Source organism: Ostrinia nubilalis, chromosome 10 (assembly GCF_963855985.1).
Source record: "Ostrinia nubilalis chromosome 10, ilOstNubi1.1, whole genome shotgun sequence".
In the NCBI taxonomy this organism is placed as follows: Eukaryota; Metazoa; Arthropoda; class Insecta; order Lepidoptera; family Crambidae; genus Ostrinia; species Ostrinia nubilalis.
The window spans coordinates 12,672,783-12,689,228 of record NC_087097.1 but is presented as its reverse complement, the minus strand read 5'-3'; the positions used below and the strand labels follow the sequence as shown (position 1 = coordinate 12,689,228).

The window sequence follows — 16,446 nt, the reverse complement described above, 5'->3', positions numbered from 1 at the left end:
AAGTACAATAACACGCATTTGCACTATGTCTACTTTCTACAATGACCACAACGCGTTTTGAAACATGTTTTTTTTTTGCTCAATGAGCCATTTCCACTGACCTGTATTATAACACACTGGACTGGCTGCTGTCATATTTTTGTGCCTCAAATGAGTTTCGCCATTTTGGCGCTGTAGGCCATACTGTAGGCAAATACGATTGTCCATGGAACTAAAATTAGTGATGTTCTTTCTCGGTTACTCCATATAATGTACGTCAAAATTAGTTCGTAGTGGCGCTTCAAATTGGCACATAAAATTAGCTGTCATTTGTATGGAGACAGCCTGTCCAGTGTGTAATAATACAGATCAGTGGCCTATATATCTATACTAATATTATAAAACTGAAGAGTTTGTTTGTTTACTTGAACGCGCTAATCTCAGGAACTACCGGTCCGATTTGAGAAAATCATTCAGTGTTAGATAGCCATATATTGAGGAAGGCTATAAACCATCACGCTACGAGTAATAGGAGCAGAGCAAAAATGAAAAATGTTGCGAAAACGGGTTTTCACGCGTACGAAGTCGCGGGCACAGCTAGTTATACAATAAATAAACAAAAGGTCTTATCTTGGACAAATTCTAGGACTTCTCTCAAGTGCAACGTGTACTAACCGTATACGAAGAGATGGTCTTCAGCCAGTCGTCGTAGAGGTTGAACAGCACCATCTGAGGCTCGGTCGCCTTGAGGATGAGGTCGCCGAACTTCTCCACCTTCAGGCAGGCCTGGAACGGCAGCTGTAGCTCCGAACCCTTGATCACGATGTTCGGGAAGTCGAGCAAGTGGACCTGAGGGTAATAGTTATAAATAAATTGAAGTGATCAGCTAGTAGGTAATTGTTCGGTTTATATTTATTATAATAGAGATAAGCTAAGACTGAACTCGCTGCCTTCTAATATTTTCCTGAAGCAATATGACCTGGGTCTGGAACGTGGCAAAGAACTTTCTATGAATAAAAATAAATAAAGGCTATTTTTTAGTTATGTTACCATAGTTACCAAATGCCTTAACTATTTTGCTCTGGACAACATTTTCTCCAAATATGTGTCCCAGAAATAAAGTCTATCGGGACGGGACGTCAAGAATCTTTTGAGTAAATTACTGTGACACTTGGACAACCATAAAAATGCACAAACATAATACGCGCGCAAGTGGTCCTTGATGTCAGAAGTTAGATCATAATTGTTAAAATTCTGCACATGTTTGAAGTAAGTGGTAATTTGATTTTATCATAATTAAAAACAGCACATACCTCAAGCGGGTCCAACATTCCCTTCCTGGTGACAATGATCTGCTTAGGCTGCTCTTCTACGGGCAGTGAACGAATCAGCGCGGCCACTTCTTCAGCCGTCTTCCATTTGGCGAGCTGTTACCAAATGAGAAATGTTTTAGTCTAAAAGCATTAGTTACATTTTTTCTTCAGTAATTAAGGAATTTTCTGACGTATTTTTGGAATTCATATATTTTTTTTTTTATGTGATAGGAGGCAAACGAGCAGACGGATCACCTGATGGTAAGTGATTACCGTCGCCCATAGACACCCGCAGACCCAGTCAATCAATCTTAGCGTTCACAGCTGGACATCAGTGTCAAAGAACACGTTGTTTTTAGAGCTATTTCTAAGACCCGTTTTCCACCAAGACGGAGCGGAGCGGAGACATGTTTTGAATAACCAATCAATTGAATGAAATTGACAAAATAAAATCTGATTAAATATTCACTTGACACCACTTTTTTGCCACTTGGACGTTTCAGAATGGTTTGACTATAGCAGTGAACTGCCATAGGCATCTGACACGTCTCAAATATTTTAGTGAATGTTTTACCTGTCCGAGACGCTTCTGTCCGGCCCAGACGCTGGTGTGGATGATCTTGAGGAACAGCTGTCCGGTGCGCGGGTTGAAGATGAAGATAGCGCCGTTGATAGGCTTGGTTGTGAGATTGCCTTCGAACGTCTTGTGGATTGTCACGCGGTACACGTTTGTGTCGTCGACGAACCTTTGGGGAAGAATAATGTTGTTTGAGAGTTGTGTATTTGATAGTATGCATAGTAAACGCAGGAACGTTGTCATTTTTTATTTCACAATTAAAACAAAATGATTTTAAAATGTTGGAGATTCTCCAGCGTTATAGAAAACCGAGCCGGCTCTTTTCAAGTAGGTAGGTAGTTCGATTAAATTACAATAGCCGAACTGTGAATGTGTCTATTCCCCTAATCCCCTCTGTGGTCTAATGGTAAGGCCACCTGCTTCAAACCCAGAGGTCCCGGTTTTGATTCCCATTGGGGGCACATTTTTCTGTTCAGTTTGATTGGTGGTAGGGCTTGAAGTCCACCTGGCTAGCTATCACCATCTTACTTAATTCCGTCACCATAACAATTGTTACGTTCCGGCAGTTAAGAGGTTAGATAGCCAGTTCCTCTGTAGTTGAAGATTCCAGGTGAAACTCACTTCCAACTTCGGCCTGATTGTCCCTTTGCATCAGGTGAGATGCAAGCCAAGAGCTTCCTAATTATGGGTATAAAAAATCAAAACAGACTTGACACTCACCAGATGATCTGGTTGGAGAATAGCTCCCCATAGTTCTGGCTGGAGAGATAAGGCTCCGTGGGTTCCGACGAGTACAGCTGCAGCGCCTTGCGGATTCTCTCTCGAAGCACGTATAACGCAGGGTTGGCCTTCATGATCTTGGCCATTGCCTGCTGGATCAAAGGCTTGCAACCGGGGAACCAGTTGCCGTATGCGCTGTGGACAGAAGTATGTTAGTTTTAAAGGTATGTGCCCTGCGTGCCCAAACTACTGCACGCAGGAAGATTTAATGAAGGCTATACTGACAACGCTATGTAGGTTTGTTGTCGACACGACAAGAAAAAGAACGGTGAAAGGGTTATAGTACACTACTGTACATAGGTTTAATGATAAGGAGATTAGCTTATTAGATGGAACCATTGGAAGCCAGTGTATCTAACGCCATTATAAAGGGTGCCATTAGACATCTACGTTCAGCAATGGAGAATCTGACACTCAACTATATCACATTTAAATATTCAGATCATTGCTAGAGTTGAAAATGTAGTCTGGAACATTAATTAACATCTTATTTTATCTGATACTGAGCTTGAGCGTAAACAAATCAAGTATGTTTCTGTAGGAAAGTTGTTGCATTTGAGCAGTAGAATCAATCTTTTTTGATCCATACTAGAAAGGACACCCTGTATAATGTCAATATAATAATATGTAACGACCATGAGTCGTCTATTTTCACACGTACCTGTGCAAATTGTAGGCCAAGTCGATGGCAATGAGCAGTCCCGTGGGCGACGGGTATATGGACATGTTATCTGTGGTGTAATCCAGAAACTTGGCTCGCGCGTATCTCTCCACATCATGGGAGTCGTAGTCGCCCCAACGCAGTTGGATGTCGAGCCAGTACTTCTGGGTCGTTGTGTTGTCCATCGTGTCTCTGGAAATGGAGCGTGTAAATTAGATCATGATTTCAACGGCTTGTTAATAAAATAGGTTTAAAAAAGGAATGACGTCATGCTCGCAAAATTTGCCAACATGTTCAGGTGAAATATTGCCCAATTTTGGCCTGCTTTGATTTTTAAATTTTAAGCTATTTAATAATGGATTTCAGTAGGTTCCATCCACATCACTTGTGCCAAACTTTTTCTTCAGTTAAAACTTATACGACGAATTAAAAATCAGCCCTAAATGATCTAATATGGTCTTAGGATACCTGTCATATAGCTCGATAAGAGAGAAAAAGAAACCTAAAAGCCTTGCCTTGAAGCATCAAATAGAATAGAACTATTTATTTTCTAAAACATGTAATGAACAGGTAAGAATCAAACTACATAAAAATCACTAATTTATATCTTCTACATACATTATGCGATTTTAACCTGGAGTTACGACGTTTAACAACAAGCATTTTCATCATCTCCAAGACTTACTTGGTGTCAGCGAGCAGCGATGGCCTGGACACGTTCCACTTGTATGCAGAGAACAGCAGTATGTCGGCGCACGACGAGTTCATCTTGTACGACTTCCTGGGGTGAATGGTTTCTTTTTGCACTGTCTCGATTTCTAAGGCGTCGAGCTCTTGATCGAACACCTAGCGTGGGAAATAGAGGATATTAGGAAACGTGTTTATTCAAGGACTTATAATAAGATCAGAAGGCAAAGTTTATGTTTATTTCATGACATTTTATTTACTAGATTTCTAAGGGCTGATTATTCAATCGTCGGATAACTTTTAACTAAAGAATAAGTAGGGCACATTGACAGTTTTAGTATGGGAAATATGGAAATATGTCGAAATGACAATGTTATTCTTCATTTAAAAGGTATCTGACGATTGAAAAATCAAGCCTTAGTCTCTATAAATTTAAATTCGGCAGAATAAAGCAGAAAAGTGCAAATAAAAAATAACCCAAGCAAGTTGGAATATTGACCCGGTGAGTTAACTGCGCACCTGGCAGCCGTGACGTCACATCGACGCTCTGGGAAAGTCGCATTCCAGTGAGATGCGTAGCTAGCTCGACCGGGTTGTGGTAGTTTTTTTTTTCTTTTTGGCTCAATGCTATCAGTAAAATCATTTATAGTGAACTTCCTATAAAAACATAATAATCTTACCTGACACAAGTCCATGACAATAGACTCGTGCACCTTCTGCCACAAGTGGGCTCTGAATATCTGGATCAGCGAGATCTTTAGCGTGGGGATCTTGCCGTGCATGAAGATTCCTGTCAAGTCCAGTTGCACCTGTGGACAAGAACGTTACGTTACAGAATATCAGCTGTAATAGAATGATGCTATTTTGCATCATGATGATGATTTAAAAATGCCCATATTTAGCATGATGAGCCGTTATTTGTAGACAAATGATACCTTCAATCTAATAGTATATTAAAACTAAGACACAAAAGTATTGAAGAATTACTTTTGAGGCGTAAGTTATAGATCAGATAGCGTAGTCTCAGACGGACGGCGCCGCGTGACGTCACGATCAGCGCGCGCGCAGCCGCCGCCCGCCCCCAGAGCACAGGGGCTCTCTGGTTTCAGGACCCCTACGCGGTTCATCACTTCTATTTTCGAATAGTTACGATTGGAAACTATACAGTAAAATTATTGTAAAGTATATCCACCACTAAATTACGTCATATTCGATTTTTATGCAGAACAAGGCAGGTATTTGACTGCAATCGCACCATTGCACCTGATGTTAATTTACGATCAGTGTGTATACTAAATAAAAACAACAACAGCATAATAAAAAACATTTTAAATTCTAGTCTGGTCGCCGAGCACGTAGAATTTTGTCCAATGACCCCAAGCTACCCATCCTTACCGCTCGCGCGTAATTATGTTGCTGTCGCGCTCGCACACTCACTGCGGGCGCCTTATCGCTCGCACACTCACTGCGGGCGCCCGTCGCTCAGTTGCGACAGCAACATAATTACGCGCTAGCGATAAGGATGGGTAGCTTGGGGTCATTGGACAAAATTCTACGTGCTCGGTGACCTGGCTTTACACACAAGAACTTACCTGGAAACCGACGTACACATTGGCACGGTTGATGGTGGGTGACCACCACAGCGTGAACCGACGGTTCGGGATCTGGTTCAAACCGGATCGCTGAGCGTTTGTGAGCTTTTTGTACTTCATCGACTCTTCGAAGCCGGAGGCCTTTTCCCTGTGATAGAAGTTTTAAATTATGAAATGTCTAAAGATTAATAATCCCTTCGCATCTTGATTAAAAACGTCTCATTTGTTGTATTATTTGGGCATATAGTACACAACTGACAATGAGACTGAATTTATTCGATAAATTCCTGAGCAGTCTTTATGACCCTTTCCCTGGATTACGCAAAACTGGACTGTCGTGTGAATAAACAAGTGTGTGTTTTAAATTCGAATTCCAATTTCGTACGGATCGGTTTTTGGACAACACTGGACAAAACAGGTAGTATACCTAAACGGGATTTCTACGTAGGAAAATGCCCTTTCATAACTTATTAATATACTCACCAGAAGAGACCCTCCCACGTAGGGAAGTATGTGCCCTTGAAGAGCGTGTGTTCGAGGATGCCCTCAACGCCTCCCAGCGCCTGAATCATGTCGGTCCTGTAGTTGTTCAGGTTCCACAGCTTGCCGTCGTGGCGCTGGTGCGTCCACCAGAACGGATTCTGTTTTAGGACCTGGAGAAAGGAAGAGTGTTATAGACAGATAGAAAACTAGTACAAATACAAGTTGGCATACAACTGGAAATAATATACGAAATAAGGAGTCAGCAAACCGCAACGTGTAAGGATGCAGGGGACTTTTATCTTCAGTTAAACCCTTTAATACACATTGCTACGTATACTTAGGTATGACGAACTTTAAAAGGTGATTGAGATTAAAAAAAAATACATATCTTATAGAGGTACCTAAATAGAAAAAATTAAATTAAAAGGAAAAAGGTCTGCTTATAGTAATGAAAGGAGACGAGAACGATTACACTAATATTCCTACTAGCCAAAATACTATCATTATGTATTACACGTCACTAACCTGATACTGCTTGAACTCTGTGCGGATACGCCATCCCTTGTCGTAGGCCAGCGTATGCCTGTCCTTCTGGAACAGCGTGTTGATCCTGGGAATGCCTCTGTCCCACGAGTCTTCCAAATCCTCCAGCGTCAAACGCCTACGAAGACAGAATACAAATGCAATGTGAATGTTTGGTTGTCAATTTTTTAAAGAATTATTTATAGGTGTAACTTATTGATCAGATAGCGTAGTCTCAGGCGGACGGCGCCGCGTGACGTCACGATCAGCGCGCGCGCAGCCGCCGCCCGCCCCCAGAGCACAGGGACTCTCTGGTTTCAGGACCCCTACGCGGTTCATCACTTCTATTTTCATTTCCAATATTGAGATACTAATGCAGGCGTTCAATATGACTGTTTCATACACAACTATAAATCATTTAACCATCATTTTGGGCTATCTATGAGTCGAAACTTTTGTGACAGTAACTTACGTCCACGTAAGTTTTCACAATAAAATATCAGATATTTTATAAACGTGTTTTGTGTTCCAAATGTATTACGTTAACCATTTATTGCATATAGCAAGACATTAAAGTTTATGTTTCTTAGCTATAGTGAAGGTAGTGTACCTGTACAACAAAGAAAACTATTTAATGTGTTTCTGTACAAAACAAAAGACTAACAAATAGCTGAAATGACTGAGTTTCTCGATTTACTTCTCATCGCTAGTTGACTTGTTATCTAAAAGTGGTGGCAACCCATATTTAGGCCATGAACAGTGCTCTAAAAAGGGTCTGTAGACGAACAAATACATGTGTTGTTAAAAGATCCTACACACGATTATAACTTGTACGAACCTGTTCTGAGCGTTAGCCTCCTGCCTCTTCAGGGCGTATTCGGCCCACACTCGCTGCGAGTCCACAAACTCGGCCTCCCACGGCTGGATGTAGCGGTACAAGTTGGGAATCAGCTGGTCCTCGTCGTGCGACATACCGGATCTGAAGTGGGTGATGCCCACGTCCGTCTGTTTCGACCAGCGGAGATCGGACTGGGGACGAAATATAAGGTTGGTGAGCGGTTGTCTAGGAAAAATAATGGGTATTTCTGGTGATGAATGAACTGTTGCCACCATATTTAACTCATCAAACCTTAAGCGGTCGCATGAGGCCGCGGTTACAATTGATGTTTCGATTCGCGGGTATTTGAACTTTTGAAGGGCTACATACAGCTCCATCTAGTTGAACTAAAGGTTGAAATCGCCATGAAACATGTTTTTCACATACTAAAGCCTGGTCCAAAACAAAATTCTACGTGCTCACGGACCAGGCTTTAGTCAAAGTGTAAGTAAATCCTACTAAGATTTTTCTACCCGGTATGATTATGCAAAAAAGTACCTACATGATAATTTAAAAAGTATTGAAAGCAGCGGATTTTATGAACGTAAAGTTGTATGTCCACACTTACCTGTGGAATCAAAACGTGTCCCATAGACAGCATGCCGAGCCCTCCCAACTCTTTGGGCGTGTAGAACACGACGGGAGGGAATCGGGAAGGCATTTTGGAGTTCAGGCCGATTTTGATACGAGTCTGGATCTTGTTTTCGCACTTGACTAGGAGGTCGAGGAGCTCTTGTGTGTTCACTACCGCCTCGCGGAAGTATGTCATCAGACCTGTGAATAATTTTAAAGTTGAATGTTCTGACTCCTACTATGCAACTTGTAATGTAAATAACTTAAGATTCAATCAAGCATTGAAACCGTCCTATATTTCTCTAACGAAGTCCTAAGAGCCTCCACTAAAATTCACGCAGATGTACGGTGCCCGCCTATAAATGTATGGAAATGCCGGGAACCCGCGTGTGCTGCTCATAAAAAAGCCAAGCTACCTGCTACCTATTCGTTACGCCGTCGAACCTACTCAATAATTCTACTCATTTCTCTAAATTAAAGTACAAATAAATTACCATGTTCTACAACTTTTATTATTATATTTGTAAAAATCTTACCAATAAGAGCAGTATTCCACTTATTGACGATCTTGGTGAACGTGGTCGATCCAGATGCCATGAGGATCTGCCTGACTCGGTTGTGGAACCGGGCGAGCGACTCGTCGTCCACTCGCAAGTAGCACTGAGCTGTGCGCTCCTTGGTCACTTCGTTTTGGAGGTTCCATACGCCATCGCGGTGAGATAACTCCTCGTGCTGGCTTCGGCACTGTTGGGAAAGAACAGGCATATTTTAGTATAGAATATAATACATCTAAAGTGTATGGTGTTTGGTTTTGTCACATGAAAGAACAAGACAACCACTTATGAAAATGAAATAGTGAAGACGAATGATGAAATAAAATCAAGTCATTGAGACTAATACGACAAGGGTTCTACTCAATAAATTAGCCTTCTGTTTATACTTATTTTGAACCTAACATCCTGTTTTATGATAGTAGTAGATTGTACTACTAAGCCAAATTGTTTTTGGAATAAATTATTTTCGTGATTCAGCTAGATAGCAAAAGAGAAACAGTTCAAGCTTATGCATCGAAACGTACAGGCAAAAAAGTAGAATTAAATAAAACTTACTTTAGGCAATATCCTGCATTCAAATCCGGCCATGTTGAACAGCAGATTGGGGTTGTCCTTCGAGTAGACTGAGACGAAGCTATTCTCCCACTGGATGGTGGTGACCGAGCGCGGCAGACGGTTCTTGATGTCCCAGAATACGGCGCGGCCCCTGTTTGTAACACACATTTATTAGACCACTTATTTATTGACGCTCATCTTTCATCACTTGATAGATAAGTTACAAGGGTTTGTTAAGATTGTATTCGGTCTCATTTCTATTTCTGTGCTAAGAATTTATTAGCTTCATGCTAGTTGATTGGTGGTTGAGAACTGCATCTTATTCTTCTTCAAAAATGTCGCGTGATCATTGGCATTACATGCATGAACATTATATTTCTTTGTAAGCTAAGTAATTTTGGACTTACACTATGCTCAACTTCGACTTCAGAAACCAATATTAATTAGGCATGAAGGAGCCAATACGCCGCTAACCGACGTCCGCCGCAAAACCATAACAGCCAAACAATTTCAATACACATGACTGTATTCACTTCAACATAGTAGCAGAGAAGTGTGTTTTTTCTCTACGTTCGCTTCTCCAATGCGGGGAAGTGATCGCATACATGTGTATTGAAATAGTTTCGTTTGTCATGGTTTTGAGTCGGAAATATGCTAGCAGCACGTCATAAATTCACGGGAAGGTCGACGGCACACAAAGCCATACACTGTGACTTCTAATGTAGTTGCAATAAGGACTATACTTACAGATTGACGTCGTGCTTCATGAGCCGCATGCGCGCGTCCCTGGGCCAGCACTTCTTGTTGTTGTATCCCACGATGTTTTCATTGTTGGGATCAGGGTGCTCCGTCAGGTAGCGCTGGATTAAATCGCGGGCTTCTTCTGCTGTGAACCTGAGAGAATGGAAGTGAAATAAATAACAGTTTACCTTTTGTACTCTTAGGCTGAGTTGCACCACCTAACTTTAACGGTTACTATGACGATAACCGGTGCATTTTGTATGGAGTTTGACAGATTTATGACGTTTGTCAAAGTCAAGTAAAATAGTGCAACCCAGCCTTATACAGTGAGCAATAAAGTTTTAAATCTATAAACAGTGGAAGTAGGCCAGTTGCATTTGCAGGACTGTCACTGTTAGGGTTGGAAACTGGTTTTGCTGCACCGTTATGCCTAAGATTAGCAGACTGGCCTCTTCACGATACAAATCACGATCTCCTGATTTTTATCCAGCCGCTTACAGCTACAATTTCGAGGTCGGCCCATTGAGAAGTTATACATACTAAGTTTGGGCCTTTTTGCTAGCTGTATAACAACATACCTGAAGAATATATGAATCCTGTCCACATATCGGCAGTACAGCCGTATGGGATGCGCCGTCTCTGTCTGGCGGTCCTGGTACGACAGGAAGTCGTTGGGCAACTGCGGCGGGCCTGCCATCTCGCTCGCACGTTGCAGACCAAGCACTAGCAGGTCCAGAACTAGACCGTAGTACTGCACTATGAATGACGCGAACTGGAGACCTCGGATGATGCCGTAGGAGTTTGTGTGGTTCATGTCCTGGGGAAAATAATTATGTAATTAATTTTCTTCTAGTTTGATAAGAATTATTAGTCTAGCTAAAGCCCGGTCTGTGAGCACGTAGAATTTTGTCCAATGTCCCCAAGCTACCCATCCTTATCGCTCGCGCGTAATTATATTGCTGTCGCGACTGTGCGACAGGCGCGTAGGCGCCCGCAGTGAGTGTGCGAGCGCGACAGCAACATAATTACGCGCGAGCAATAAGGATGGGTAGCTTGGGGTCATTGGACAAAATTCTACGTGCTCGCAGACCAGACTATAGATGATTTACATTTTACAAAACAGCTTTTATGTTTTTGGTCAAGAAACAGATAGGTTTTTTTATCCTCTGATTCTCTCCTAAAAATAACGTCAGATTTTTGAAGTGAGACTACTTTAGTGAGAAAACATATTACATTAACGACGATCATAATATTTTGATCTATCAATCGAAAATTTGAAATCGGAAATTTGTTAGGCAATCAGACCTATTCTTTTACAATAATTCATAAGACTGAAGTGAGCGAGGATGCTTATTGTTCGGTGTACATATCGCTCTCACTGATATCTTCTTACAAGGAGTGACAAGGCTGAAGACATTGACCCGAATCTTCGGATAACCTTGTAGGGATAAATCCTTGACGAAACAAACCTTGTAGTTGATGACGACGTTGTTCTTGGCGGTCATGTAGTCGGCGATGTTGTGGTCGACGATCAGCCGAAGCAGTCGGTTGAGCAGCGTCAGATCTATCTCTTATAACTCCTCGAATCGAGTCACGACTCGAATGAGAACAAACAGCTGTAATACAAACGAACCTTGTAGTTGATGACGACGTTGTTCTTGGCGGTCATGTAGTCGGCGATGTTGTGGTCGACGATGAGCCGAAGCAGTCGGTTGAGCAGCGTTAGATCTATCTTCTCGTATAGCTTCTCGAAGCGCGACTCTAGAAGCACGTTGCACTCGCCTTCGCCGACCTCCCACACGTCTTGTAGATTGTTGATGCCTGAGCGAACATTGCATTGATTTAGATGGTGTAAATATGGGCACCAAATGCCAATACAAATAGAATAACACTAGAGAGCCAAATGTTACAGAGTTACATTTTAGAGTAATACTACATTCTAAACATTTCTCAGTGATTTGTCACATAAATGATAAATGTGGAAAAAATGTCAGCATGATGGTGACTCACATAAAATAACTTTACAAAACCAGACATTTGTCTAACTTCAAAGTATGGCTAGTCTTAGATATCAGCAAGACACATGACTTATTGGGATAATGTCTGCAAGTAATACTTAATTCATAAAAATACACATTAAAAACAGCAAAAGCTTGACACATTGATGATCTTGAGATTCTTCTGTTGTAGATCAATGCGACCAACCAAAGTGAGGTTTGTAACAAGGGGATGGTATGCCCATACAGATCTCCTTTGCCACAACGCACACTATGGGCAGTCGCATCACTTCATTTTATCTTGATATCTTCTTGAATTGACAAGGATACAGCAACATTACAGAGCTGTTAAAAAGGAACTATTTAGAACACGACCTCTGCAGGTGAGTGACACACACAGTGAGTCAATAAAGAAGTACTACAAAATACATACACTCACAATATTGAAACATCTAAAAAATAAGTTTGTATTGCAACATTTATATTTTTTTAAACACAAGGGAAACCCGCAACATATAAGAAAACAAAAATGGGTGATTAGGATTATCTTTTGATGAATGAACGCGTGCCGCTCTTGTGGTCCAGTATTGCCAAGTTAACTAATAAACTGCTGTTCAGAGATCTAGGGTATCCCTTTTCATTTGCAAATACAATCTGGTTGCTGTAAGATATTGTTTGTGTTGTGCAATAGAGTATCTATTTTTCTAGCTAAAACAACTTACCCTGGCACCATTTGTAAACCAGCAGCGGTGAAGGTTCTGTATCCGCTGGTTTCACCCAGGGAGGCAGCAGGCGTCGCTTGTCGGCCTCATACCACAGATACTGATCGAGGTACGCATCCGTGATCTTTTCTAGAGGCTCCACGTCGTATACCGGCACCAAGTGGGAATAGAGGTCCATGAACTCTATGCCGACCTGTTTGGAAGACGAGGAGTTTGAATTAAAAAGAATAATGTGGAACAGTCAGCGGCAAGTAGTTACTGACACCCAAAGTAGCCAAAAGTTCGCAACAAGTCTTTGTTACAATTGGAATTGAAATAACGATGTATTATCAACTTTTTGGCCGCTTAACTTATACTTGCTTTGGTTACATTCAACAGCAGATACGCCCTTTCGCTTGCCAAGCGACTAGACAGAGTGAGCTACGAAGGCATTGGAGCATTCAAAAATGTCCAATAACAAATTATACAATCTACATAAGATCGTGGCGTTTAGTCTGATATTTATTACATAGAAAAAACATTGCATCAAATTTTTGAATAAACACGTACCTCTCTGAAAGTCCTCTGCGTGAGCAGATGTCGCTTGATCCTGGACAAGGCCTCGTGTGGATTATCGTACGCTTGCTCAATGAGCCCCAACTCTTCTCTCTGGCTCTGGTTGAGCCGGGACTTCACGCTGTAAGCCTCCTTGAGCCGCTCGAGAGCCAAGATGAGCAGCTTCGTGTCGTGCTTGTATGACAGCGGCGGGAACGGGATCGGGGCGAAGCGCCGAGACTCCAGCCAGTGCACTGTGGTTGTGTAGATCGCAACGGCTTCTTCGGGCGATATGTAGGGGCCGTCCTGGGAGAAAGTATGGTCTTTAATACACAATAAGACATATAGTTTTCAGCTACATGTATTAAAATAAGGCTGTTTGTTTTTTAATAGAGATAAATAATATTATGTGTATTATGTAATGTCGGTGTTATTCTATTCGCTTCGGCGTATCGACGGAATCAAATAAATCAAATTTTAACCGAAGTTCGAAACGCGTTAATACACATTCGTGCAATCTCGCGATGTACCCAGTTTCCAGAAGCCGCGCACTAGGCAACATGTGTGGCAACATGGATTACAAGTGGCGGCTGCCATTGCAATTTGCACTCTCAATCATTGTAACAAAGTTCAAACTCCTAAGGACAAATGTCTCGACGCCAACCGAAGGTAGACGAGAGTGTAAAGTCCAGTCGCCAAGCAGATAGAATTTCAATGACCCAAGCTATCCATCCTTATCGCTCGCGCGTAATTGTGTTGCTGTCGCGGTGGCACATTCACTGCGGCCGCCTGTCTCACAATCGCGACAGCAATATAAATAACGCGCGAACGATAAGGATGGGTAACTTGGGGTCATTGTAAGAAATTATCTCCGCTCGGCGACCGGACTTTAGACGTTTCATTTTTAATTGACAATACCTTCAAGTAGTTGTGCTGGCGCTCCTGCTCGGCCTTGAGGTAGAGCCGGGTGAGGCGGCCGAGGTTCTTCTTGCAGACGGTCTTGTCGACGGTGGCGCCGCGCCGGATGCGCTCGCGGTTGTAATGCGCCGTGTTGTCTCGAGAAGTAGTGTAGTGTTGTCTCGAGAAGTAGTGTAGTGTTGTCTCGAGAAGTAGTGTAGTGTTGTCTCGAGAAGTAGTGTAGTGTTGTCTCGAGAAGTAGTGTAGTGTTGTCTCAAGTAGTGTAGTGTTGTCTCGAGAAGTAGTGTAGTGTTAGCCGAGAGTGTAGGTAGACGTTTAATTTTGAATATACCTTCAAGTAGTTGTGCTGGCGCTCCTGCTCGGCCTTGAGGTAGAGCCGGGTGAGGCGGCCGAGGTTCTTCTTGCAGACGGTCTTGTCGACGGTGGCGCCGAATGCGCTCGCGGCTGTAGTGCGCCGTGTTGTCTCGAGAAGTAGTGTAGTTTTGTCTCGAGAAGTAGTGTAGTGTTGTCTCGAGAAGTAGTGTAGTGTTGTCTCGAGAAGTAGTGTAGTGTTGTCTCGAGAAGTAGTGTAGTGTTGTCTCGAGAAGTAGTGTAGTGTTGTCTCGAGAAGTAGTGTAGTGTTGTCTCGAGAAGTAGTGTAGTGTTGTCTCGAGAAGTAGTGTAGTGTTGTCTCGAGAAGTAGTGTAGTGTTGTCTCGAGAAGTAGTTTAGTGTTGTCTCGAGAAGTAGTGTAGTGTTGTCTCGAGAAGTAGTGTAGTGTTGTCTCGAGAAGTAGTGTAGTGTTGTCTCGAGAGTGTAGGTAGACGCTTAATTTTGAATATACCTTCAAGTAGTTGTGCTGGCGCTCCTGCTCGGCCTTGAGGTAGAGCCGGGTGAGGCGGCCGAGGTTCTTCTTGCAGACGGTCTTGTCGACGGTGGCGCCGCGCCGGATGCGCTCGCGGTTGTAATGCGCCGTGTTGTCTCGAGAAGTAGTGTAGTGTTGTCTCGAGAAGTAGTGTAGTGTTAGCCGAGAGTGTAGGTAGACGCTTAATTTTGAATATACCTTCAAGTAGTTGTGCTGGCGCTCCTGCTCAGCCTTGAGGTAGAGCCGGGTGAGGCGGCCGAGGTTCTTCTTGCAGACGGTCTTGTCGACGGTGGCGCCGCGCCGGATGCGCTCGCGGTTGTAGTGCGCCGTGTTGTCTCGAGAAGTAGTGTAGTGTTGTCTCGAGAAGTAGTATAGTGTGTCTCGAGAAGTAGTGTAGTGTTGTCTCGAGAAGTAGTGTAGTGTTGTCTCGAGAAGTAGTGTAGTGTTGTCTCGAGAAGTAGTGTAGTGTTGTCTCGAGAAGTAGTGTAGTGTTGTCTCGAGAAGTAGTGTAGTGTTGTCTCGAGAAGTAGTGTAGTGTTAGCCGAGAGTGTAGGTAGACGCTTAATTTTTAATATACCTTCAAGTAGTTGTGCTGGCGCTCCTGCTCGGCCTTGAGGTAGAGCCGGGTGAGGCGGCCGAGGTTCTTCTTGCAGACGGTCTTGTCGACGGTGGCGCCGCGCCGGATGCGCTCGCGGTTGTAGTGCGCCGTGTTGTCTCGAGAAGTAGTGTAGTGTTGTCTCGAGAAGTAGTATAGTGTGTCTCGAGAAGTAGTGTAGTGTTGTCTCGAGAAGTAGTGTAGTGTTAGCCGAGAGTGTAGGTAGACGTTTAATTTTTAATATACCTTCAAGTAGTTGTGCTGGCGTTCCTGCTCGGCCTTGAGGTAGAGCCGGGTGAGGCGGCCGAGGTTCTTCTTGCAGACGGTCTTGTCGACGGTGGCGCCGCGCCGGATGCGCTCGCGATTGTAAGTGCGCCGTGTTGTCTCGAGAAGTAGTGTAGTGTTGTCTCAAGTAGTGTAGTGTTGCCTCGAGAAGTAGTGTAGTGTTGTCTCGAGAAGTAGTGTAGTGTTAGCCGAGAGTGTAGGTAGACGCTTAATTTTGAATATACCTTCAAGTAGTTGTGCTGGCGCTACTGCTCGGCCTTGAGGTAGAGCCGGGTGAGGCGGCCGAGGTTCTTCTTGCAGACGGTCTTGTCGACGGTGGCGCCGCGCCGGATGCGCTCGCGGCTGTAGTGCGCCGTATTGTCTCGAGAAGTAGTGTAGTGTTGTCTCGAGAAGTAGTGTAGTGTTGTCTCGAGAAGTAGTGTAGTGTTGTCTCGAGAAGTAGTGTAGTGTTGTCTCGAGAAGTAGTGTAGTGTTGTCTCGAGAAGTAGTGTAGTGCTGTCTCGAGAAGTAGTGTAGTGTTGTCTCGAGAAGTAGTGTAGTGTTGTCTCAAGAAGTAGTGTAGTGTTGTCTCGAGAAGTAGTGTAGTGTTAGCCGAGAGTGTAGGTAGACGCTTAATTTTGAATATACCTTCAAGTAGTTGTGCTGGCGCTCCTGCTCG

The 16,446-nt window shown here is 43.2% G+C and overlaps 1 protein-coding gene across 1 annotated transcript in view; it reads right to left on the bottom strand.

The window, feature by feature from the left end:
• The window catches only part of LOC135075284 (pre-mRNA-processing-splicing factor 8), a 32,886-nt gene that overhangs the window by 6,462 nt on the left and 9,978 nt on the right, over positions 1–16,446 (bottom strand). Inside the window, exons 10-28 of the mRNA XM_063969673.1 lie at positions 13,163–13,453; positions 12,614–12,806; positions 11,528–11,715; positions 10,473–10,711; positions 9,901–10,047; positions 9,154–9,304; positions 8,581–8,788; positions 8,040–8,245; positions 7,433–7,623; positions 6,598–6,733; positions 6,073–6,242; positions 5,590–5,737; positions 4,678–4,806; positions 3,996–4,156; positions 3,311–3,502; positions 2,590–2,784; positions 1,867–2,038; positions 1,293–1,406; positions 655–828 (exon numbers count right to left, since the gene is read on the bottom strand). Of these exons, the coding sequence (XP_063825743.1) occupies positions 655–828; positions 1,293–1,406; positions 1,867–2,038; positions 2,590–2,784; positions 3,311–3,502; positions 3,996–4,156; positions 4,678–4,806; positions 5,590–5,737; positions 6,073–6,242; positions 6,598–6,733; positions 7,433–7,623; positions 8,040–8,245; positions 8,581–8,788; positions 9,154–9,304; positions 9,901–10,047; positions 10,473–10,711; positions 11,528–11,715; positions 12,614–12,806; positions 13,163–13,453 (3,405 nt within the window). The remainder of the gene's footprint in view (positions 1–654; positions 829–1,292; positions 1,407–1,866; positions 2,039–2,589; positions 2,785–3,310; positions 3,503–3,995; positions 4,157–4,677; positions 4,807–5,589; positions 5,738–6,072; positions 6,243–6,597; positions 6,734–7,432; positions 7,624–8,039; positions 8,246–8,580; positions 8,789–9,153; positions 9,305–9,900; positions 10,048–10,472; positions 10,712–11,527; positions 11,716–12,613; positions 12,807–13,162; positions 13,454–16,446) is intronic.